Source organism: Myotis davidii, unplaced genomic scaffold (assembly GCF_000327345.1).
Source record: "Myotis davidii unplaced genomic scaffold, ASM32734v1 scaffold449, whole genome shotgun sequence".
Taxonomy (NCBI): Eukaryota; Metazoa; Chordata; class Mammalia; order Chiroptera; family Vespertilionidae; genus Myotis; species Myotis davidii.
The window spans coordinates 4,603,756-4,627,851 of NW_006383007.1; the positions used below are offsets into that span (position 1 = coordinate 4,603,756).

The 24,096-nt window shown below is 38.2% G+C and overlaps 1 protein-coding gene across 19 annotated transcripts in view; it reads right to left on the bottom strand.

Annotated features, from left to right (window-relative positions):
• Positions 1-24,096, bottom strand: part of SEC31A (SEC31 homolog A, COPII coat complex component) — a 72,700-nt gene that overhangs the window by 3,136 nt on the left and 45,468 nt on the right. For 5 of the 19 annotated variants that reach the window (XM_015557646.1, XM_015557643.1, XM_006778206.2 and 2 more), the window contains 9 exons: positions 20,858-21,031; positions 18,188-18,280; positions 17,365-17,491; positions 14,325-14,663; positions 9,058-9,096; positions 7,293-7,351; positions 5,765-6,028; positions 4,167-4,286; positions 875-946 (listed from right to left, as the gene is read on the bottom strand). In XM_015557646.1, coding sequence (XP_015413132.1) covers positions 875-946; positions 4,167-4,286; positions 5,765-6,028; positions 7,293-7,351; positions 9,058-9,096; positions 14,325-14,663; positions 17,365-17,491; positions 18,188-18,280; positions 20,858-21,031 — 1,287 coding nt within the window. The remainder of the gene's footprint in view (positions 1-874; positions 947-4,166; positions 4,287-5,764; positions 6,029-7,292; positions 7,352-9,057; positions 9,097-14,324; positions 14,664-17,364; positions 17,492-18,187; positions 18,281-20,857; positions 21,032-24,096) is intronic. The other 14 variants (XM_006778212.2, XM_015557654.1, XM_006778211.2 and 11 more) reach the window with 6 other exon arrangements.

The following is a 24,096-nucleotide window of genomic DNA, read 5'->3' on the forward strand; positions in this document are numbered from 1 at the left end:
TGCCAAGAACCTACAACCAAGATTACTTTATCCAGCAAAGCTATCATTCAGAAGTGAAGGTCAGATAAAGAGCTTCACAGATAAGGAAAAGCTAAAGGAGTTCATCACCACCAAACCAGGATTATATGAAATGCTGAAAGGTATCCTATAAGAAGAGGAAGAGGAAGAAAAAGGTAAAGATACAAATTATGAACAACAAATACGCATCTATCAACAAGTGAATCTAAGAATCAAGTGAATAAATAATCTGATGAACAGAATGTACTGGTGATTATAATAGAATCAGGGACATAGAAAGGGAATGGACTGACTATTCTTGTGGGGGAAAGGGGTGTGGGAGATGCGGGAAGATACTGGACAAAAATCGTGCACCTATGGATGAGGACAGTGGGTGGGGAGTGAGGGCAGGGGTGGGGTGGGAACTGGGAGGAGGGGAATTATGGGGGGAAAAAAGAGGAACAAATGTAATAATCTGAACAATAAAGATTTAATTAAAAAAATAAAAAAAAATTAAAAAAAAAAAAGAGACCAGACGACTGCCTTTTTACTACTGTTGGCTATCTTCATAGCTACAACACACTAACCTGCTCCTCTGTGGCTACGTGTGACTTCACCTTTATGTAATAGGTGTGCTAGAAGAAAAGGATCAGGAATCTCAGACTAAGAAAGACTACAGATTTGGTCTCTGGAAAACAAAGTATCTTCCTACTCTGATTTCTTTATTCAAGGGACATATAAAACAAGCAGAAGGCCAGTTACCTTAACAAGACAGTTTGTCCCCAAGCACACTACACGAAGTGCTGATCAGATGCTTATTTTAGCTACTGGGAATAAATGACTATAATAAATCCTTCTTTTCCCCCCACAAACTTACTGTCTGTTCCCTAAGTTTATCATACAGAAACTCCAAGCGTTTGTTGGCATCATCTAGCTTCCTTCTGGTTTGCTGCAGGAGAAGAAAAACAGATATGTTATATTTGAACATCAACTTTTATCCAAAAAAATTGTCCTATCTCATTTCACTAAACCTTACACTCATGATGTTCAACAGCTTCATTTTATAAAGAAAGGGAGGCAACTATGCTGAGAAACTTGATCTGATTATTAGGACAGAGGTCAGTAATCTCTTAATGGGAGGAAGGCGAGAGGATGAGCCTCTTCCCTCCATGGCACAAAGAGAGTACTGGCTGGATTTCATGTGGACTGCAAGCTCACTGGACAAGGTGTGTGCATGTACTGGTGCACTATTTCCACAAGCAAGAGGCAGGGCCATCTGGAGGCAGCAATGGGTCAGTGTACTACAGAAAAGAATGTCTAAGTACAATTATTATAAATTATGGGTGCTAGAAAGCAAACATGTAAGTGAACTAAGATCTTGTTTTAACCTTCCAAAAGTATTAGTTATTTGGTATGTTTAATCCTGCCTCTTTGTGAGCCTTTAAAACACCAATAAAAGAATTAAAATTATCATCTGGTAACTTAAGACTACAAAGAGGGAAGTAGTAAAATTAGTTCTTAAGTTAAGGAGATTCCCCCACCTCACCCTAATATTATAGGTACAGGGAGAGAAAATTACTCTAAAACCAAAATGGCCATAGCCAGTTTGGCTCCGTGGATAGCACGTCAGCCTGTGGGCTGAAGGGTCCCCAGTTCCATTCTGGTCAAGAGCACATGCCTAGGTTGTGGGTTTGATCCTCAGTAGTGTGCATACAGGAGGCAGCCAATCAATGATTCTCTCTTATCATTGATGATTGGGTGATCAGGGCCTGCCGGCCAACCTCTTGGTCCCTCCCCCTACCTGATGGCGAACGGGGAACTGGGGTTGGGTGGCGGCAAGGAGTGGGGCCGGGTGCTGGTAGTCAGGGAATATGGCTATGATTGAGGCCAGGCCTAGGGACCGTACCCATGCACGAATTTCGTGCTCCGGGCCTCTAGTATTTATATTAAAGAAACAACTAAAATGAAAGACTTAAAATTAACTTAATGATCTACATTATGCAACAGCTTTAGACCTGCCACTGTTCTTCAATATTTACTGATTGCCTACTATGTGCCATGCTGGGGATACAGACTTATGTCTCATGGAGCTCATATTCTATTGGGTAGGAAAATATACTAAATAAATAATATGTTCCATGGCAGATGGTGATGAGTGCCATAAAGAAAAGTTAACAGGGTGAGGGGGCTGGAGGTGTTGGGAGTGGGGGTGGTAAAGAAAGGCTGATGGCTAATGGGACATTGGAGCAGAGCCTGGAACAAGTGAGGAGGGAGCCATGCAGTTGTGTGGGGGAAGAGCTCCAGGCAGAAGGAGCAACAAGCACAAGTCCCTGATGCTGAGATGCTCTGGTATATGTGAGGAAGGAATATCAGCAGTCAGAAGAGGAGAGAGGAAGAGATGAAACCACTGAGAATAACATCACAAACTAAGTTGTGCTGCAAAATTCCTTTGTGTTGCCTGGACATAAAGTGAAAACAGGAATAAAGCCATACTATAAAAATGGTTCCAACTGCCCTTGGCCAGTGTGGCTCAGTTGGTTGGAGCACTGTCCCATGCACCAGAAGGTCACGGGTTCAATTCCTAGTCAGGGCAAATACCTTGGTTGCAAGATCAATCCCTGGTCCTGGCATGTTGGAGAGGTAACTGATCGATGTGTCTCACATCAATGTTTCCTTCTCCCCCCCCACCCCGCCCCTCTCTAAAATCAAATTTTAAAAAATGGTTCCAACTACTGATTCAAAAGGACTTGTGTGGAGGGGAACCTTTATAGTCCCTGTTCAAAGTTAATCTCACATAGCCCAAGGGGGCAGGGGCAGCTGGGCAAGAAAGGATATTAGAACTTCTCTCCAACTAATTACAGAAATTACTGGAAGTTTGTCTTTCGTGGTTCTCTTCTGCCTAAGGCTCCTGTGGACCCAGAAGGAAGATGGCATGGTGACCTAGAAGTTACTGAGCTGGGCGATGATCTCTGTGTCCTCCCAACCTCTCTATACTGATTCATGCATGAAGGAGGACTGGAGTTTTCCCACTATTTTATTGAGATGCTTCTGTTTTTGAATGACTGCGGCCTATTTAGAGGTGTGCATAGCGGATAGTGTTTACCTGGCTATCAGCTTCACCTCCCTCTCTGTACTAGCTTAGTCATTTGGTTAGAGGTCATCCAGTGCACGGAAGGGTCATGGGTTCAATTCGCAGTCAAGGCACATAGCAGGTTGCAGGTTTGATCCCGTTAGGGCGAGAATGGGAGGCAACCCATCAATGTTTTTTTCTCTCTCTCTTCCCCCTCCTCTCTCTCTAGAATTATGAAAAGTATATCCTCGGGTAAGGACTTAAAAAAAAAGTCAAACGCTAAGGTTTACATTAAACCTTCCTGCCTCTGCTTTCCCAACACTCTGAGTTCAAGGAATTGCTTTCCAAAAGACCAGCAGAAGGCTGCACACATTAATACTCAATGTTGATGAAACAACAAATTCCAGAAGCTGTTTTTCAAGCAGACAAGTGGCCAGTGGCTAAATAAGTCTATTCAATGTTTTTTGGCAGAAATTGAAATTTCATCTAAAACAAAACTGGCTTTGTGGCGTTTTTGTTGTTGCCAATTCACAGGCATCCTTTAAGTAAACTAAATAAAATCAGTTGCTTTAACTATGAATATGACTCCAATATCTACAACATTTAACTATTTTTAAGATCTTTGCAAAGTTATGTATAAGATTATCTACTTTTAAAAGCTTCAATGTAAACTCGGAAAGAGATCCAAGCCTGAATTTCCTGCACACCACTATTCTGTTCTATTCATGTGCCGAGTGTGAGGTTTGCTGACAAGAAGCAGTACACACAGTGGTTGAGCGCATAACTTCTGAAGCCAGCCTCGGTTTGAATGCTGGCTCAGACCTGGGTTGTTACTTACTGCTTTTTGCCTTAATCTCCTCATCTATAGAATAAAGCTGACAACTCTACCCACCATGAGGTTGTTGTGAGGATTAAATAAATATATATAAAAAGTATTTAAATACATTTTTATATGTAAAGCGAACTATGTTAAGGGCTACTAGCTTTATTATTTTTGTAGAAACTTTAAGATATATCTTGTAAGATGTTAAGCAGTAATTATAGAAAAATTTAATACAGGCTTATTTTAATTGGGCAAAATATGAGGAAAAATACATACAGGATCTGTGGCTGAAGAGAGGCAGCGCTGAATAAGATCCTCAAATGTGGTCTTTAGAATGAGGTGCTCATCTGGAATAGGTTTCTTGGTAATTTTTTCTGCAGGTAAAGCCTGCACATGCTGGAAGAAATATACCACAAAATAAGTAGAAATGACCAGAAATCACCTGTATACACAAAGCCCTGAAACCTTGCGATACAGAGAAACCAACTACCTTATAGACAGGCTATTCAAAACCAAATGAAATTTAATATACAAAATCACTGAGATGAGTAAAAATGAAAATCAGATATCCAGAAGATATAGCTACTCCTCCTACAGCTTTGATTCTTAAAAACAGGATTGGATATAAATTATTTTCTTAATTATGGAACATATATTGATCACTATTGTATATTAACCAATGGAAGGAGAGCTATGCCAGTAAGAAACAAAAAGAACAAGGCATTTAAAAAGTTGACCAGTTAGAGCAGCTGTTTACGCTGCATGTTGGCTCATTTTTGTTTATCCTGGCATTCTTCTATTCTTTGGTTTACTTTTAGAGCAGTGGTTCTCAACCTTCTGGCCCTTTAAATACAGTTCCTCATGTTGTGACCCAACCATAAAATTATTTTCGTTGCTACTTCATAACTGTAATGTTGCTACTGTTACAAATCGTAATGTAAATATCTGATATGCAGGATGGTCTTAGGTGACCCCTGTGAAAGGGTCATTCGACTGCCAGAGGGGTCGTGACCCACAGGTTGAGAACCGCTGTTTTAGAGGTTGTTGATTGGGCTATTAACCAACTGGAAGGTTAAGCCAAAGGTTAGGATAGAAAAGACTATGATGTTACTGAGTATAAAAATGGAAAAATAAAGAAGGAATGTGTAAGTTTTTAAAGTTTTGATATATTAGCTCATTCATTCAAAAAATATTAGGCATTTATGGCCCAGGCACTAGTTATGTACTAATGAGCCAATACAGAAATGATCTCAGCCCTCAGGGAGTTTACAGGCTAATAAAAGAGAAAGTTTAAAAATGTAATAAATATATGTAAATAGCAACTGCGGTAAGCCAACAGACACTATAACTGAAATTTAATTAAGGGAAGGCCCTCTTCAGGGATTAGAGGATAAGCAGGAGTAAAGCAATTTGTATGTGAAAAGCAAACGTAAATTTAATCTCCATCCGAAGATATATAATTAGTTCTTACACATACATAAGAAAAAATGTAACTCATTACATTTTTATTTTATAATTTAAAGGGATACACCTTTGAAAACAGCTATGCTTAACCACCTTGAAGGCAAATACGGATTCAACTGAAATTGTGCCTACTGATTAGGTATATTGCAATTACTAAGCTACTGGAAACATACACTAGCAAATATACAAGCCTCTTCTAGAAAGTTTGTATATGGTCATGTAATTGAAAAATAATATACATACATAATTAATCTTTTAAAAAGCATTACTATTTTTATTCAGTTTGTCTAAATTAAAACCAAATTTGCATGTTCATTGATAAAGGTGTAGCCATAAAAGTTAACACATTATAAAACATTTACTGAAATAGAGTCCTCTCCTGTTCCACTTCTACAGATTTTTACTGTTACCTGGATGGTATTTCCAATAGGACCTCCTGGGGCGCCTTCGATATTGGGCTTTGAGAAAGATGGCGGCATGCCTGGTTGACCAAGGGGTTGCTGTAAGCCATGGAAGGAGGGCTGGCCACCTGAAAGATGTGGCTGGGGGAATGAAGCTTGGTTTGACAGTGGACCTGGAGCTGAAGGTTGTTGCAGCATCTGTGACTGGGGATCACCCATGGGGTTCATGATTGGTGATGTGATGGGAACAGGAGGCATAAAGTTTTCTGGCATCTTTTAAAAGATCATAATAAAAGACAACAAGAATAAGAAAATAAATGATAGCAACATTTCCTCAGATTTAAATAAGGGAGTTAGACTATTCCACAATTTAAAAACATTTAAATAGAATATTTTCAAATGAAATTTTATGCAGAATTTGAGTAAAACAAAAGTAGAGCTAATCTGGCTAGGGGGATAAAGGACTCAAACCTAGACCTCTCAGTTTCCCCATTTGCTCCCATACTTACTCCCATCATGAGGAGCCAAAACCGAGGTGTTTTTTAAAGAGGATATCAAAGTCTGGAGAATTTTACCTAATAATATTAGATTCAGATATGCCAAATATGTATGTGTGTTTAATATGATTGCAATGTAGCCCTAACCAGTTTGGCTCAGTGAATAGAGCAACTACCCGAGGAATAAAGGGTCCCGGGTTTGACTCCAGTCAAGGGCACATACCTTGGTTGCAGGCTTGATTCCAGTCCCTGGTCAGGGTATGTGTGGGAGACAACCAATTGATGTCTGTCACTCTCTCTTTCTCTCTCTCTCTCTCCCTTCTACTCTCTCCAAAAATAAATGGAAAATTATCCTTGGGTGAGGATAAATAAATAATATTGCAATGTAATACCCTTCTCCTACATCACTAAGTGGATATTGCCTGTCACAATCACACAAAAAGTAGCAGATTAAGTTTCTGATTATAACTAAATTTGGGGTTTTCTTTCTGATTTACTATCTCCCAATTTTATGTTATGGCCTCATATTACTATATTTGGGGGAAAGAGATCATTAGGAGGAAAAAGTAGAAAATGGCTTGGGGAGAAAGAAGAAAAAAATTATCTTGGGCTCTAACAGCTCAATAGTTATTGACATCTAAACAATGCTCAGCTATAGGATATTTCTTCATTCATACTGCATGTGATAGACAAAATATATTTACTAAATTCATGAGTACTGTTGAAACCCCAAAACCAAAGTCCTAAAAAAAATTTTTGAGAAGCCTGAAATTTTGTTTCTTACTCTTTGAAAGAGATCTGTTGGGAATTTATATTTTGCCTACTCAAAGAGGTTTACTCATGGCACTATACTGTTTTCTACTTTCTTTCCTTTCCTTCTCTTCATCAATTCGAAGGTGTAAGTTGAAATACACTTTAAATGTATCAAACAGTAAGCTTTGCCTTTAAAAGGATCAGTGAAGTGTGGTGTGCTCCAAGTGGCTGGTTATATGATTAACAGAACATCTGTAGACAACTGGACAGATAACTTTTTCTAGTACCTTTTTCTTCTTGGGTACTCTGTTCAAAGCTGGAGGATCATTCCAACCGTTCTGAGGACCTACAACAGATAATAGGGGGCATTTTCCTTTAGAATCCTGAACAGGAGAAAACCAAATTGTATCCATTATAGAATACATTCAAATTCTGCCTTAACCCAGAGATAACTGTCACAAAAGTTTTGTCAGCTGAGGATCACTATGTAACCCTGGATTCTCAAACTCATTACCTCTAAAAATCACAAGGCATTGGCTTAGTAGACAAGATACCCTGCCATTAAAATGAAAGAGCTGTGCTAAAGCATTTATATCTATATTGGTGTATAACCAAGATCTGTTAACCATTCTTTAATAAAGAAAAAATAAATCACTACAGTCTGCTTTAAAAATGTCTTCTGATATTCAACATATAAAAAATAAATAAAATAGAAGTACTAATCTATTTCCCCAAAGAGCAATTCAATATAAGCAAACTATCCACATGGTAGAAACACTTTTTAAAAAAAGAGAGCTCAACTATACAACAGCAGTACTTTTTATCTTTGCCTTAGGATTACTTAAAAGTAGAAAAAGACATTCAAATATCTGCGATAATAGTTCTTTAATGCCACCACACAAATTCCAAGCTGGCAGCAAATATAAAATTAAACTACTGTCAACTTTAGTAAATTTCCTCTTTTAAAAAAACACCTGTCACCTGGCTGATATGGCTCAGAGGTTGCGCATCGACCGATGAACCAGGAGGTCACAATTCAATTCCCGGTCAGGGCACATGCGTGGGCTGTGTGCTCAATTCCCAGTGGTGGCTGTGAAGGAGGCAGCCAATCAATGATACTCTCTCATCACTGATGTTTCTATCTCTCTCCCTCTCCCTTCCTCTCTGAAGTCAATAAAAATATATTTTTTAAAAAACACACCTGTCAAAAAAACTGGTGACAGAAAAAGTGAAGAAGAAAAAAACAAAAACCAACACACCTGTCATCTCAAAGTGAGAAATGGATATAAGTAGAACTCATTAACTACACTAATGCTAATATCTTTAAAGAAAAGAGGAATAAAACATACCAGAAATAAAACAGGGTAATTTCCAAATCATAATATAATCATGTTACATTTCATCCAGTTTTGTATATGTGTATATGTAAAGACAAAAATTACTCTTTTAATAAATTGTTCTTTCAGAATTTTATCTTTTTTTTATTGATATTCTTGACATTAAATCACAAAACTGCTTAGCAAACCTAAGAATCTGTGATTAATACACAATGCCACAGAAGTTTTTTTAAAAAGATCTTCTACACAGCATGTATTCATCTGCCTTGATTTTAAAGACAGAATAAATTTTCTACAAGTTCACGAGAGACAGAATGCCAAATGAGCTTCAAAACTCTAGAGCTAATCACAAACTATTAAATCACATGCTACTACCTGCTTAGCAAATTCTTAAAGTTTTGGTCATACATAGGTTAATCATTCAAATCTCTCCCATCACCTTCTAATCTCAACCATATCTAAGACAATATTGGTATTGTCATTGTCTTTATGTCTATATAAAATATATGACTTTTATGATTTAAAGCTATTTGTGTCATCATGTTAATTCATTCAGTTCCAAGACCTAATTAATTAAGAAGCCAAATTTTAAAAATGATACTGATCAGATTTAGGATATCATCAGCTTTGAAGTTCACATGCATTATTGTGAATGTCTAATAATTCCATTCAATGATTCAGAGATTTCCAAAAGTATATTTTATAACCAATTCACCTTCCAACATATTTGCCTGGTCTTGCACAGACTGATTTTCTGTAGACAAAATGTAAAAGTCACTTAAACAGTATTATCAAAGACATTCTAAACTCTACTTTTCATTTTAATAATTGTTTCTTCTCCTCCATCAGCTCCCAGAAAGAACAAACTAACTTTATAAGGGAATAAACTTACTTTTTAATTGAGTCATGTGAAATGTTAGTTTTTAGGTAAAGCAAATTCATTTATGTCAGATTTAATCAACTCCTAAACAGCACATTTTTCTCTTATGCTAGCTGTCTCTTTAAAGAGAAAATTTTATTCCTTCTTATTTAAAATAAATTTCCCCTGTTTGCATCAATTATTTTTCTATGATTTGACCAATGAAGCTCAGAAATATTAATGGGGGGAGAGTTCTTCCTAACATATTATAATTAATGTCTATTAATTCCCCCCCAAATATATGCCTTACTGAGTCCTCCTAACTTCAAATCATGAAATATATTAGGCATGTTTTATTCCAACCTAGATAATCCTTGTTCAAATTTCTTATCAATTTAACACAATTTTGTCTCAGCTATAATTTCAATCTTTCAATCTTTTTGCTTTTATGTCTTCAAACTATTTAAATAAGACTTTTTAAAAATACAATTAAATTGACTTCTATGTTATAGAGACCTACTTTAATAGGTAAAGCAAGCTACATACAGAACATGAATAGCTATAGAAGACAGTATTATGGAGGTTCATTATGAATGTGCACAATGATACTTTTAGTCAATTTTTAAAAAATCAACACAGTATTGTCTAATCTGGAACATGATTCTTTTTTTTTAAATTTTAACATTTGTTTTTCTTTTTTTAATATACATTTTATTGATTTTTTTTACAGAGAGGAAGGGAGAGGGATAGAGAGTTAAAAACATTGATGAGAGAGAAATATCAATCAGCTGCACACCCCCTACTGGAGATGTGCCTGCAACCAAGGTACATGCCCTTGACCAGAATCGAAGCCGGGACCCTTCAGTCCACAGGTTGACACTCTATCCACTGAGCCAAACCGGTTAGGGCTGGAACATGATTCTTTTACAAAACTGTAAAGAGGAGATAATCTTTATTCTTTCAAAAAACTACAGAATGAGGATAAATCTCTTTCATACTATTTAAAACATGACATGACTTTTCCCTGGACTGTTTTCCTTGCCTCTGATTCTGCCATGCTGCCCACATCTATTTTGTAGGACCACCTCCAAATCAGCCTCCCTCAAGTACCAATTCGACCATGCCTATGAGCAGTTCAAACTCCTTCACTAGAACTTTTCTTCTCACCATCTATATATATAATCTATATATGTAAAAGCCTAAGCAACCGTTCAACCAGTAGCTATGATGCGCACTGACCACCAGGGGACAGACGCTCAATGCACAGGCATGGAAACATGGAACAGACTGATGAATCTCAGAGGGAAGGGGGTCAGGGGGAGGGCAGAAAGAGATTAACCAAAGATCTTATATGCATACTAGAGGCCTAGTGCACGGATTTGTGCACTGGTGGGGTCCCTCGGCCTGGCCTGCAGGGATCAGGCCGAAACCGGCAGTCCGACATGCCCCAACGGGTCCCGGATTAAAAGAGGGTGCAGGCCAGGTGGAGAGACCCCACCAGTGCATCAATCCATGCACCGGGCCTCTAGTATTTTTATGAATATAAAAATTTTGCCTAGGCATTTAAGGCTTTCCAAAATTTGGCCCATGTACAAATTTTATGTCCCAACTTATAACAAATCTATGTGCTGTACACTAGAAATGCACTGTCTTTTTCTGCTTCCTTACCTCCATCTGGAATAATTGTGATTACAGACTGAACAGACACTCCTTAAGAATTTACTGAATGAGCCCTGGCCGGTGTGGCTCAGTTGGTTGGGCATCATCCCATGCACCAAAGGTTGCTGGCTCAATCCCCAGTAGGGGCCATGCAGAAGGCAACTCATGGATAAGGTTTCTCTCTCATCATCAATGTTTCTATCCTCCGCTCCTTTCTCTCTCTCTAAAAAAATCAATTAAAAAATATATTTTAGCTGTAACCGGTTTGGCTCAGTGGGTAGAACGTTGGCCTGCGGACTCAAGGGTCCCAGGTTCAATTCCGGTCAAGGGCATGTACCTTGGTTGTGGGCACATCCTCAGTAGGAGGTGTGCAGGAAGCAGCTGATCGATATTTCTCTCTCATCGATGTTTCTAACTCTCTATCTCTCTCCCTTTCTCTCTGTAAAATCAATAAAACATATTTAAAAATATATATATATATTTTTTAAAGAATTTACTGAATAAAATAATAATTTACTGAATGAATTTTGTGATGACTGCAACATTAGTTTCTGGGAGTGTGGGCACATTACTTTGTGGTTCACTAACAGTCAGAGGGTTTGAAAATCCTAGCTTCTGTCAAGAATCATCCAATGGACAAGCAGAATTCCTAAATCCTATAGGGAACCATGATATGATTTAAGACACATTAGAACAAAGATAAAATTTCCAGTCATAATCACTTATATAACCTAAGCAAAACTTGTAGGAAATCAAAAAATAAAATATGATAAAGCTGTAACTGTTAATTAAAATAGAGGGGACTATTAACATGCAAGAGGTAACAAAGCAGCTAGCTTGGTGCATGCTGAATACTGAAAAAGTTTGTTTGACTTCTTCTTCCTAAAAGTCACTCTGCTTCTCAGCCAGGTTAGAACATTCTGTTACTTTGTATATAAGCAAAGACTTTATCTCATTGCCAAATGCACGTTTGCTTAAGAAGAAAAAGATACCCATGCAAATATTTAACTTAGATAATGAAGTAATAAATGCCTGAAATGTGTTACAACATGGTTTTTCTAATTCCAACCCTCATAGCTATTTCTATCACATTAGGACTAGACTATGTAGTAAAAAAAGAATGAACGTGGCTTTGAAGACTGAGAGACCTAGGTTTGTATCTCAACTTGGAGACTATTACAGTGCAACCATGAGACCATAATACAACTCCCAGAAAACTCAGATTTCCTCATGTCAATTTAAATAAGAAAATACTTGTTGCCCAGCTGGTATTGCTCAGTGGTTGAGCATTGACCCATGCACCAAGAGGTCGATGGATCAATTCCCAGTCAGGACACATGCCCAGGGTTGCGGGCTTGAACCCTAGTAGAGGGTATACAGAAGGCAGCCAATCAATGTTTCTCGCATCGGTGTTTCTCTCTCTCTCTCTCTCTCTCTCTCTCTCTCTCTCTCTCTCTCTCTCTCTCTCTCTCTCTCTCTCTCTCTCTCTCTCTCTCTCTCTCTCTCTCTCTCTCTCTCTCTCTCTCCCCCGCCCCCTTCTTCCACTCTCTAAAAATCAATAAAAACATATTAAAAAAAATACTTGTCAAGTGCTGGTATGTGTCCAATGTACACTTAATAAATGATAATTCACTTCCCTACTTCCCTGCACAACCATTTAAATGGGGATTTAGTTGAATACATCGTTCACTCATGAACTCTAGTTCACCGAAACAATGTTGATACTGTCTGCACTCACCCAGGTTTTAAAGGTAAGTTTTAAACTCTATAACTGAATTAGCACTCTTCACTAAAATATCAACCTATTGAAGTATCTGTATTGAAAAGTCTAGATATTTTATTTGTGCAATAAAAGGTGCTACATATTGTGTGTGATTTTTGGTGCTTTGGACTTTAATATTACATATCAAAGAAGAGAGCAGGAGATATGCGTATAATTCTGAATCCATAAGACTTTATTAGAAAAAAATATATCCTTGCCCTGGCCGGTGTGGCTCAGTTGACTGGACCGTCATCCCATACACCAAAAGGTGGTAGGTCCGATTCCCAGTCAGGGCACATGCGCAGGTTGTGGGTTTGATCCCTGGTTGAGGCATGTGCAGGAGGCAATCGATTGATGTTTTCTTTGTCACGTATATGCTTCTCTCTCTGTTTATTTCCCTCTAAAACTCAACTTAAAAATTTTAAAAAAATTTTCTTAATAGATTCTATTTTTTTAATAAATGCTTTCAGTAATTAAAGCTACTACTTAGCACATAAAAGGGGAAAAAAACATATACTGGACCCCCCAAGAGCAACTTTAGTATTAGGAACATAGCAAGACTCACTCAGCTTTTTGCCCCTCTAGTACAAAACCATCTGTTATAAGCTGAAAGAGAAACTATTTCCAAAACCAAAATGCACAGGTTTTGTATAGTTACAACAAATTTTGCTGTCCCTGTCTCTAAATGCTTTTAATGTATTAATGCATTCTATTTTCTTCATAAGCTGCTGACTAGGTACTATTGTTATTCTGAGGAAACTGAGGCTTAAAGAAGTTAAGTAACTTACTCAAGGTCACATAACTATAAAGTAGTGAAGCTGGAATACAAACCCAGGAAGTTTGATTTCAAAGCCTGTATTCTTAACCACTATGTTAGTGTATCTTAATCTTGGGATTCATTGATCCCTTTTTATAGCACATGCTTTTGGGGCCCCTTTTACTATCCAAAAATGAAAATCAGATAATATAATCTACCCATAAAAAAATGAACATAATGCTCTAATTGTAACATGAGAGAAAATTAATAACGTGTATTTCACTATAAAAATCATTTAAAATCATAATTTTAATAGAAATTTTCAGGTATAGCTATACAACTAGACAAAAAAAAAATGCACCTAGAGAGTTCTAAGATGTTTGAGAGGGTTGTATTGTCCTAATGGAGAACCAGTGCACTGCTATGCAACGACTTCCTCTGAGTTAGCATTTCTCTGTCACTTGTGTACTCTTACTCTTTTCCTCCCCTTTACAAATAAACATAATTATAAAATTTGTACAACCTCACTGACTCTGTACTGTTTAATCTCCATGAGTGAGTTTAAGGCACAAATAATTTTAAAAATTGAAAAATTCTCAGTAAGAACATAGAGCATAATTTTGCTCTAGTAAAAAAATTAGTATCCATTGAATATGATTCCAACTACCACTTATCTTGACAAATAATTTCTTACCCTGACTTTGAATTCAATGTAAATTATATACTCTTACCCTTTTGAAGCTCTAAAGCTTTCCTCATTCAGCAACTAAAGTTCATAATGGGAGAATATCACTTTTTGAAATAGTTTTAGAATTTGTTATAAAAGCTTAATTAACATCTCACATTGTCCAGTATACAAACAGTTAGAAATAATTCCCCTCCATCCACCCGTGTTCATGAAAAAATAAAGGAGGGAGCCAAACCGAATCCCTTTCAAGCTCAGACCTGTTCTTTGGGACGCAGGCAGCTCACTGGCAGCAGGCAGTGTACCTGTTGTTCCAGGAGGTAGTGCATAAGCTGAAGATGGTGGAGCTCCTGGTCCGCCATGCTGGAAGGATGCTCCAGAGGAAGGGAGAGGGGGAAGAGAAGCAGTAGGACTGGAGGTAGGTGGAGAGACCTGGTGCTGTGCTGCATACAGCTGAGACTGCCCGGAATAGGAAGGAGCAGAAGGTATGTAAGGGGTGTTAGGGTAAGCGTTTGAAGCAGAAGGAGCAGCAGGCTGCTGAGGTCGATACGTTGCTGACCCCCCTGTTCCGAAGGAATACTGCTGGACTGGTTGATAAGCTACACCAAGGAGAAGAAATAGAAATTTTCATTAGTCACAAGTTCATTCAGACAGCAACAGAAAACCAAAGTAATCTCATTCTATGAAAACTGTTTTTATCATTCTTCTTTTAACAATTTATAACCAAACATGAACATTTATAATATGTTAGGTTGTGATAACTTAGATGCCCTAAATGTACTAAAAGTCATTGGATCCCACATCTGAAACCTGCCATCTTCAGATTGCTGTGGACTATGAAAGCCTTTGAAACATCAGACCCAAGAACTGCAAGACAGACCCTTTTCTATACTAGACTTTCTAGGGGATCATTTCATAAGATATATAAGTGTCTAATCACTATGCTGAAACTAATATAATATTATATATCAAATTTATAAGTAAATTTAAAAAGCAAAATAAATTTTTAAAAAGACTAAACCCTTTACTGACACTTCCTATTTCTATGAAAAGACTGCAGTGACACCTACTAGCCACCAGATGGAACCATGAAGGAATATACACATCCAAAGAGGAATTATATATCATCCTACCCTATATAATAAAAGGCTAATATGCAAATCGACCAAACGGCATGCATTGACCACCAGGGGGCAGATGCTCAATGCAGGAGCTGCTCCCTGGTGGTCAGTGTGCTCCCACAGGGGGAGCACTACTCAGCCAGAAGCCGGGCTCATGGCTGGCGAGTGCATTGGCAGTGGCGGGAGCCTCTCTCACCTCCGCAACAGAGCTAAGGATGTCCAACTGACGGCTGAGGTCCACTCTCATGGGGAGTGGGCCTAAGCCGTCAGTTGGACATCCCCCAAGGACTCCTGGACTGCAAGAGGGTGCAGGCCGGGCTGAGGGACCCCAAACCTCTGAGTGCATGAATTTCGTGCACCGGGCCTCTAGTTACTATATAATATTTCATATACTGTACATAGCTTGTTAGTAATCAGGCAGCCAACTGATATTTTCATACAGTGACCTGAATTCAGATAAGAGATCTTAATTTCATCACATTCTGTGTGGCCAGGGGTAGGTGTGAACCTCTATAGAGTGAATCCAGTAGAACCATACCTGGTTCTGAAGACAGCACTTTCACACTGAGTGAAAAGTTATATCAAATTTGTATTCATGTTAAGAACATTCACTTTGGCACAGAATGTGCTCATTAAGAGTAGCTCTAGGTAATGGCCTCTTACTTTTGCCATAGTTATTTAATCACTAGAGGCCCAGTGCACAAATTCGTGCATGGGTGGGGTCCGGTGGGCCCACCCTGATCAGGGCCAATCAGGCCAGCTGGGGGAGGAGGGGGGCAAGGGCAGTTGGTGGGCCAGTCCCGCCCCCAGTCAGGGTGGGGGGCCAATCAGAGGCAGGGCTGGCTGGAGGGGAGGGGCTGCAGGCGGTTGGCTGGCTGACCCTGTCCCCTGGTTGAACTTCCAGTCAAGGGGACAATTTGCATATTAGCCTTTTATTATATGGGATAATTTTCCCCTTTCAGATTTTTATTTTCTGCTCATTTAAATTTTAAAATAGTTGTGATATATTACTTTCCAAGGGAAAATATTTCCTGGGGATGAAAAGCCATGGTGGATATATGTCATTATTATATATTTGTCAAAATTCACAGAAGGGCCATGGCCAGGTGGCTTGGTTGGTTGAAGCGTCATCCCATATACCAAAAGGTTGAGGGTTTGATTTCCAGTCAGGGTACATACCTAGGTTGTGGGTACGATCCCTAGTCGGGGCATGTACAGGAGGCAACCAATCAATGTTTCTCTCTCACGCTGATGTTTCTCTTTCTCCTTCTCTCTCTCTAATAGTATCCTCAGATGAGGATCTAAAAAAAAATGCACAGAAGGTACAACGCCAAGAGTGAACCCTAAAATACAGACTTTGGATGATAAAGATGTGTCAGTGTAAGCTCAATGACTGTAATAGATGTACCATTGTGGTGCAGGATGTCAACAGTATGGGAGGTTTCAGTGGTAGTGGGCAGGTGGTATGTTGGAACCTTCTGTACTTTCCATTCAATTTTGCTGTAAACTTAAAATTGCTCTAAAAAAATAAAGCCTGTTTCTTAAAAACATAAAGTAAGTGAAAAACTACAACAAATGTTCCTTGGAACCATTTTTCCAAAAATGGTTTGTGTCATCTTGCCTGAAGGAAAAGAATATGTACCAAATAATTTCTAAAAGTCTATTTTTTTAATACCAGATCATGGGATTAAAAACTCTCGTTGACAGGTGTTAGTAAAGGCTCAGGAACAGGAGCCAAGTGTTCTGAATGGACTGACACAGGAGCTATTTGCTAGCATGTTGATTCAGGATGCTTCCTAGGGAAAACCATGTTTCTCTATAGCAAGGACTTGAGCCTTACATACATTGGTTCTTTTTTTTTTTTTAAACCCTCCTCAAAGCAGTGAAGCTACTTTATCTCTTCTATTTCATGCAACAATGCTGAATGGGGGCTGCATCAGGGCATACTGTTTGCACAACATTCTAGGCCAGTGGTCAGCAAACTCATTAGTCAACAGAGCCAAATATCAACAGTACAACAATTGAAATTTCCTTTGAGAGCCAAATTTTTTAAACTTAAACTATATAGGTAGGTACATTGTTATTAACTTAATTATCATGGCTTTGGAGCCTCAAAGTAAATAGTTACTATATTAGATAAGACATGCTACTGTAAAAGGACCCCAGGGTCACTACTTACGCTGTGGCTGTGGATAAGGTGGTACCTGGGTGTGCATATGACCCGGAGATGTGGGAAGCTGAGCTGCAGCAACATTTGGATTAACATTTCCATGCATTAAGAAACCTGGAGGTGGAGGATTTTCTCCCTAAAAAAATGAGAATATGGTAAAAGAAGGATTACATTTGGAACCAAGAATCTTACCAGATGGATTTATAATCTCTGAAATGGAATTCTATTAAAAAATACTTTATTGTCAAAGAAACACTGCATTTTGCACATCCTATCTTCTTCAGAGCACATTTTCTGAGCAACACATTCTGAGTAGTTTAGAGATCAGACAGGTTCAAAGTAATAATTGCAATGAATGATTACAGATACTAAAAGCCTCATAAAATAGTGTCAGTGATATTTATGAGTCCCCAGGATTGTCCATTTCTACATATTCCATCCACTACTCCACACTTTGAAAATGTAAGTATAAATGCCACAAGGGAAGGTTGCTTCTCTTCAATTTCTGCAATGCTCAAAAAAAAAAAAAAAGGTAGAAAGAAAGAGAAAAGAAAAATGAAAATCTTCAGTAAAATTAGATTTAAACCATTGTTAGAACGTTGATTGATGTTTTTCTCACTCAAGGCAATTTAGGACTGCAAAGGAGGAGAGAGGGATAAGAAAATAAGCTAATTATGCTAAAACTGCTTCTTGCATCATAAAAGCATTCAAATGCAATAAGCAGGCGAAGAGATGGGAAAAGGGGAAATTGAGAAAGGGGGGTAGAGAATATTTAACTATATATATTTAGGTGAGCAGAATTCTGCTCTAAGAGGAATAATGAAGGATATACCTGTGTGTCAGAGAGAGAGGCAGCAGGTGGATATCTGGGAAGGGCGGTAGGAGTTTTGTTACTCCAGGTAGTGACAGTAGGGGCAATTCTAACCTGAATTGAACAAAGAAACACCAATCACAGAAAATAAAAAAATGAAAATGTTAAAAGAAGAAAAAAAAAACCCAACGGCATTAACAGCCATATGCAAAGCAAAACATCAAGAGCAGCAAGACAGCACATTAGTCAGGCAACTGCTTTCAAGCTGGGATTCCAAAAGAAAAACACATTCACATTACAGTAAGCGGAGGGAGGCAGTGGAAAAATCAACATGGAAAACTCAATCAAAGCACAAAGAACAATGCCATTCAAGTGTCAAGAATAAGAGAGGGGAAAGCTAGGTCCTGTAAGTAGGAAAGGAAAGAAGACATTCTGAGAAAAAAGATAACTGAATAAAAAAATTATTTTGAAGCATTAAGAGTATTCATGCTACTATTATTAGTTCAGCTGTAAATTCCCTTTTCTAGATTTCATTAGAGCCGCAAAAACAAAATTAGTCCCATATGAGGCTTAGAATCATACAGAGAATATTAAAGAATATTTGGTTTAAGCCCCACCCTTTACCATCGAGAAAATCAAAGCCCAGAGAAATGAAGGGGTTTGCTGAGGTCCATACAACTCACTGGTGAAGGAGTTACAACTGATTCCACGTCTCCTGATTCCAGGCTAATGTCTGCTTCACTATCCCATGTTGCTTACCCCAGAGTCCAGAGGTTTTCAATATTTTTTTAAGCCATCAAAATCTTTTGTGTAAGTAAATCTTTGAAGAAACTCCAACACATAAACAACTAATAGCAGAGATTTGCTAGTGGAAGTGGGAGTACAACTCCTAAGAATCTGGTCTTCCTTTCAGCCCTTTACTCCTGCCAGTAAACATTCCTTAAAACCATAAGCCACTGTCCTCATTCAGCATAGCATAAACTTTAATCAAGAAAATTACTGCTTCATTTATGGTTGAGTTTGTCTTTCTTTTTTTGAAGTATGAGACTGCTAAATCAAAGTAAAACAAAAGTCTTGATGTTTTTGTGTTTTTCTAGAAAGACAGATAAGCCCAGGGACATAAAGAGTAAATACTCTCTTCTCCCCATGTACAGAATGCCTTACTACTTCAGTATCTGAGAGACAGTGTGGTCCAACTCATGGTGCTTAGAAGTTCTAGTCCCAAACTGCCAATTAATTAGCCACAAAATAGTGAAAAATTCAAGCTCTATGTCTTAAAACTCTGGTTGGTTGCTTGACCCCTCTACCTCTCAGTTTTCCCAGCAATCACCTCATCTGCCCTACCTATGTCATAGACTTTCCAAGTCAGGCTTAATCTCCACAAAAGTGAAGAATTAAATTTGTTTTGTTTACCAATATACCTCTAACAGGTAGAATAAGGATAGGCGCTCACAATAGGCTCTCAATAAATATTTGTCAAATGAATAAAAAACAAAACTGCTAAAACAGAGAGTACTCTAGTTGTTACCAAATGTAATCTATCTTGATTTACGTACACACCAAAAAAGTACAATAGACCAAAAAGCATGATTTGATTTTTTTTAAATTTTTCATTTTATATTTACTTCGCTACAATGAAATGTAAGAAAGACCCTGTCGCTCAGCCAGTGTGGCTCAGTGATTAGGCGATGACCCATGAACCAGGAGATCACAGTTCGAAACCAGGTCAGGGCACATGCCTGGGTTTCGGGCTTAGTCCCCAGTGGGGGGCATGCAGGAGGCAGCAGATCAATGATTCTCCCTCATCATTGATGTTTCTATCTCTCTCTCCCTCTCCCTTCCTCTCTGAAATCAATAAAATTATATTTAAAAAAAATAAAAAAAGAAAGACTGTCAATTCTATTAGCAAATTGTTCTATTTTAAAATGGGCATAGTAAAAAAATTTATAAAATAAAATAGGCCAACTACCTGTTAACTTTGTTCAATCAAGACCATATATTACTTATGAAAATATACTTTTCCTTTAAGAACACTAAGATTATCTGATGGTCTAGAAATATAAGTCTCTACATGAAATAGTAAAAGACAATAAGGGACACATTTTATGCCACTGAACTTTTGGCAATTTTAATTAATTAATTAATACAAATATTTAATCATTTTCACACCCACTGTGAACTACAACTTCATAAACCCTTGGTCACTCACTTTTCTGTAATATCCAGTTGTCCCCCAAAAAAGTGTGTATTCTCAATACTCCTTATCATGCTGATACAGAAGACACAGTAAACCTACACTAATGATTCAGGAAAGGATACTCAAAAAAGACTATTTTCTAAAATTAACCACAAAATTGTTGCCACCACTTTACTTACAGTTTGGTAAATGAATCAAATTGTAGAAGTTTCAAGAACAAACGTACATGTGTAAGGAAAGTTTGAGTGATGAAAAAATAAGAAATCTCCCTAGAGAGCTTAAATGTATATCTAAAATATAATCTATTGGACTAGATTAAAGGGCTAATTAAAAAAAAAAGTCTTAAAATAAATAAAAGAACACCTTAAATATTTGAAGAATATGTTGTCTATTTTTATCATAGCATACAAGGTCTCTTAACCCAACAAGCTAAAACCACCAATTTGAACAGAAATACATAAATGTTCCTACGTCATCTGGACCATTTCACTCACATGGGGATAATATTGTTGAGTTGGAACTCTTGGAATCTGTGTGTGGTCAGCAATTGGTCCAGGCCTGCCCTTGGGCAGCTGCTGCCTCTCATAAGGTACTTGAGGTGATTCCTGTCCTGGTACAGGCTCTCCTTGTGCTCTACGAAGTCTGTCACGAAGCTGCACAATATTTGGCTATAAGAAGCAATGGAAGAAAACAAGGCAAATTGTTAAGAGTTCACCCCAATACATGACAGTATGTTGATTTTCTTAAAGTACAGTGGTCCTTGGTTCTCGACCTTGTTTGAGAAGCGATTTATAGAAGTGAATTGTTCAAAAACTGAATCTTTTTTTCCCCATTAGAAGTAATGTAAATTGAATTCATCTGCTCTAGACCCCTACTTTGTTCTCACAATTTTTCTTTTCACTTTGTTGCTATCACTAACCTTCTTAGGACCCAGGATGACTTATTATAGGTATTTAATAATATTAAGCAGCAACAGACCTCCTTGCAGGGCCATCTGATCCCCAATGCTAATCCCAAATACTGTCTGGCCTGTCCTTTTCAGCCTTTAACCTAGCCCCATGGCAGGAGGGGCGGAGCAGGCCAGCAGGCCAGGGCAGGGTGAAGGAGGGAGAGGGTCAGGGTTGAGGGGAAGGGACAAGCACAGAGTGACACGAGTGGGATAAAATTTAAAAAGGGGAAAAAAAATCAGCAGCAACAAAAGCAAAAAAACACAAAAATATTCACAACACAATTTCCTGAGATGTTAACAATGCAAGTTTAGCAGTAAACTGACTCACACTCACACATTCTCTCCTTTGTTTGTTCCTTGAGAAACTTGTGACTGATCACACAGGTATCAACATGAATGGGTTGTAGAGTGGAGATCCAGTTTTGTTCAACAACCAAGACATTTTTTCCATGAATAACTTGGCTGAGAACCAAATTGCTATAGATGAGAGATGTTCAAGAACTGAGGTTTGACTATAAGCTTGATCATTCATGTATCTGCTCATACGCTGTGTATTTTACAACCAGAGACCCGGTACACAAATTCGTGCATGGGTGGGAGGGCCGATGGGGCGACCGGCAGGGCCGGGATGCAGAAGGTTAGCTGTGGGAGCTTCCCTGTGTTGAGCGTCTGCCCCCTGGTGGTCAGTGCATGTCATAGCAACTGGTCAACTGGTTGTTCCAGTCGTTCTGGTCGTTCGGTCGAAATGGTCACTTAGGCTGTTATATATATAGATAGACCTTGGCACATTAGGTTTTGACATCATTCTAATACCGAAGACTTGACACCAAAGGTCCATTATACATACATAGAGTAACTTGTAATGTAACTGACGCAGTGATTTGAATTATGCTGACCACATGATGGCATACAAGATCAATGTCACTTCTCATCACTGCTCTTCTGTTGTTTTCTTATAGTTGAGTAATGCTCACAAATCACAAAAGTAGTTAAAAAATATAACTTTGTTTCTTTGCAGGGAAAGTAATGCCCCAAAAGAGAATCAACTGCTAAAGATGGTGATGAAAGAAAATGATGCTCTAAGAAAGAGATAAAAGCTACTTTTAGAAGATGTTTTAAATAAGATGTCAAACTCAAAGAAATTATACAGATCTACAATTATGCAGATCTACAGTATGAGCTGACTATATACATGTTCTATATTAACAACAAAAAGGCAACGTTAAACTGTTTCAGCAAGAATTCATTTCAATACCTTTAAAATTATACATTTCTGTAAGTTCATGTCATTTAGACATTTTAGGTATTCTTTTCTTTTTTTTAAAATATTTTTTTATTGATTTTTTACAGAGAGGAAGAGAGAGGGATAGTTAAAAACATCAATAAGAGAGAAGGGTATGAGCCAGCACCCAAGGTACATGCCCTTGACCAGAATCGAACCTGGGACCCTTTAGTCCACAGGGCGACGCTCCATCCACTGAGCCAAACTGGCCAGGGCCATTTTAGGTATTCTTTATTGTCTTTTATGGAGGATAATTGTATACTATAATGATATCAAAAAAATCTCAATACAACCCTGGCTGGTTTGGCTCAGTGGATAGAGCGTTGGCCTGTGGACTGAAGAGTCCCGGGTTCAATACTGGCCAAGGGCACATGTCCGGGTTGTGGTCTCCATCCACAGTATGGGGCATCCAGGAGGCAGCCGATCAATTATTCTCTCTCATCACTGATGTTTCTGTCTCTCTCTCCCTATCCCTTCCTCTCTGAAATCAATAAAGAAATATATTTTTAAAAAAATCTTGGGACATATTCCCCAGAAAATACTAACGATCTAAGATACGTAGGCGAAAGAAACATCAAGATTACATTTACATAAAAAACATTCTTTAGAAGTCCAAAGAAAACCATAAAGAATAATATATAGAAAATGTATGTGGTGCTCATTTCAGCAGCACATATATTAAAATTAGAACGATACAGACATTAGCATGGCCCCCTGTGCAAGGATGACATGCAAATTGGTGAAACGTTCCATATTAAAAAAAAAAAAGAAAGAAAGAAAGAAAATGTATGTGATTATAAATAGTATTGAAAATAAATGATTTAATTCTAAGGCTAGAAGATCTAAAGATCTTAGATTAAGTTAGTCTGAAAAGCATCTTATAACTCAATAATATAAAAATGAGACCTGCCCCAGCTGGTGTGGCTCAGTTGGTTGGAGCATTGCCCGTACACTGAGGGGTTGCAGGTTTGATTCCTGGTCAGGGCACATCGCTAGGTTGTGGGTTCAATCCCTGGCCTGGTCAGGGTGCATGCAGGAGGCAACTAATCAATGTTTATGTTTCTCTCTCTCTCCCCGCCCCCCAATGCCCATCTCCCCCTTCTCCTCTAAATAATTTTTAAAAAATGAGACTATATTAAGTAAAAAGTCATATAAAACTATCAAGTCAAAGTTATCAAAGCCCTAGCTTTGGTTTTTCTCAGTGGTTAGAGCATCAGCCAGCAGACTGAAGGGTCCCGGGTTCAATTCCGGTTAGGGGCAAATGCCCAGGTTGCGGGCTCAATCCCCAGTACAGGGTGTGCAGGAGGCAGCCAATCAATGATTCTCTCTCATCACTGATGTTTCTCTCTCTCTCCCTCTCACTTCCTCTCTGAAATCAATTAAAAATATTTTAAAAATAGATAGAATAGAAAAACAATACTTTTCCTAAAAATCCTTTACCCAATTGACAGATACAGAGAGAATATTTTTCAGTTGACCAAGTTTAACAAAACAATGCCTAA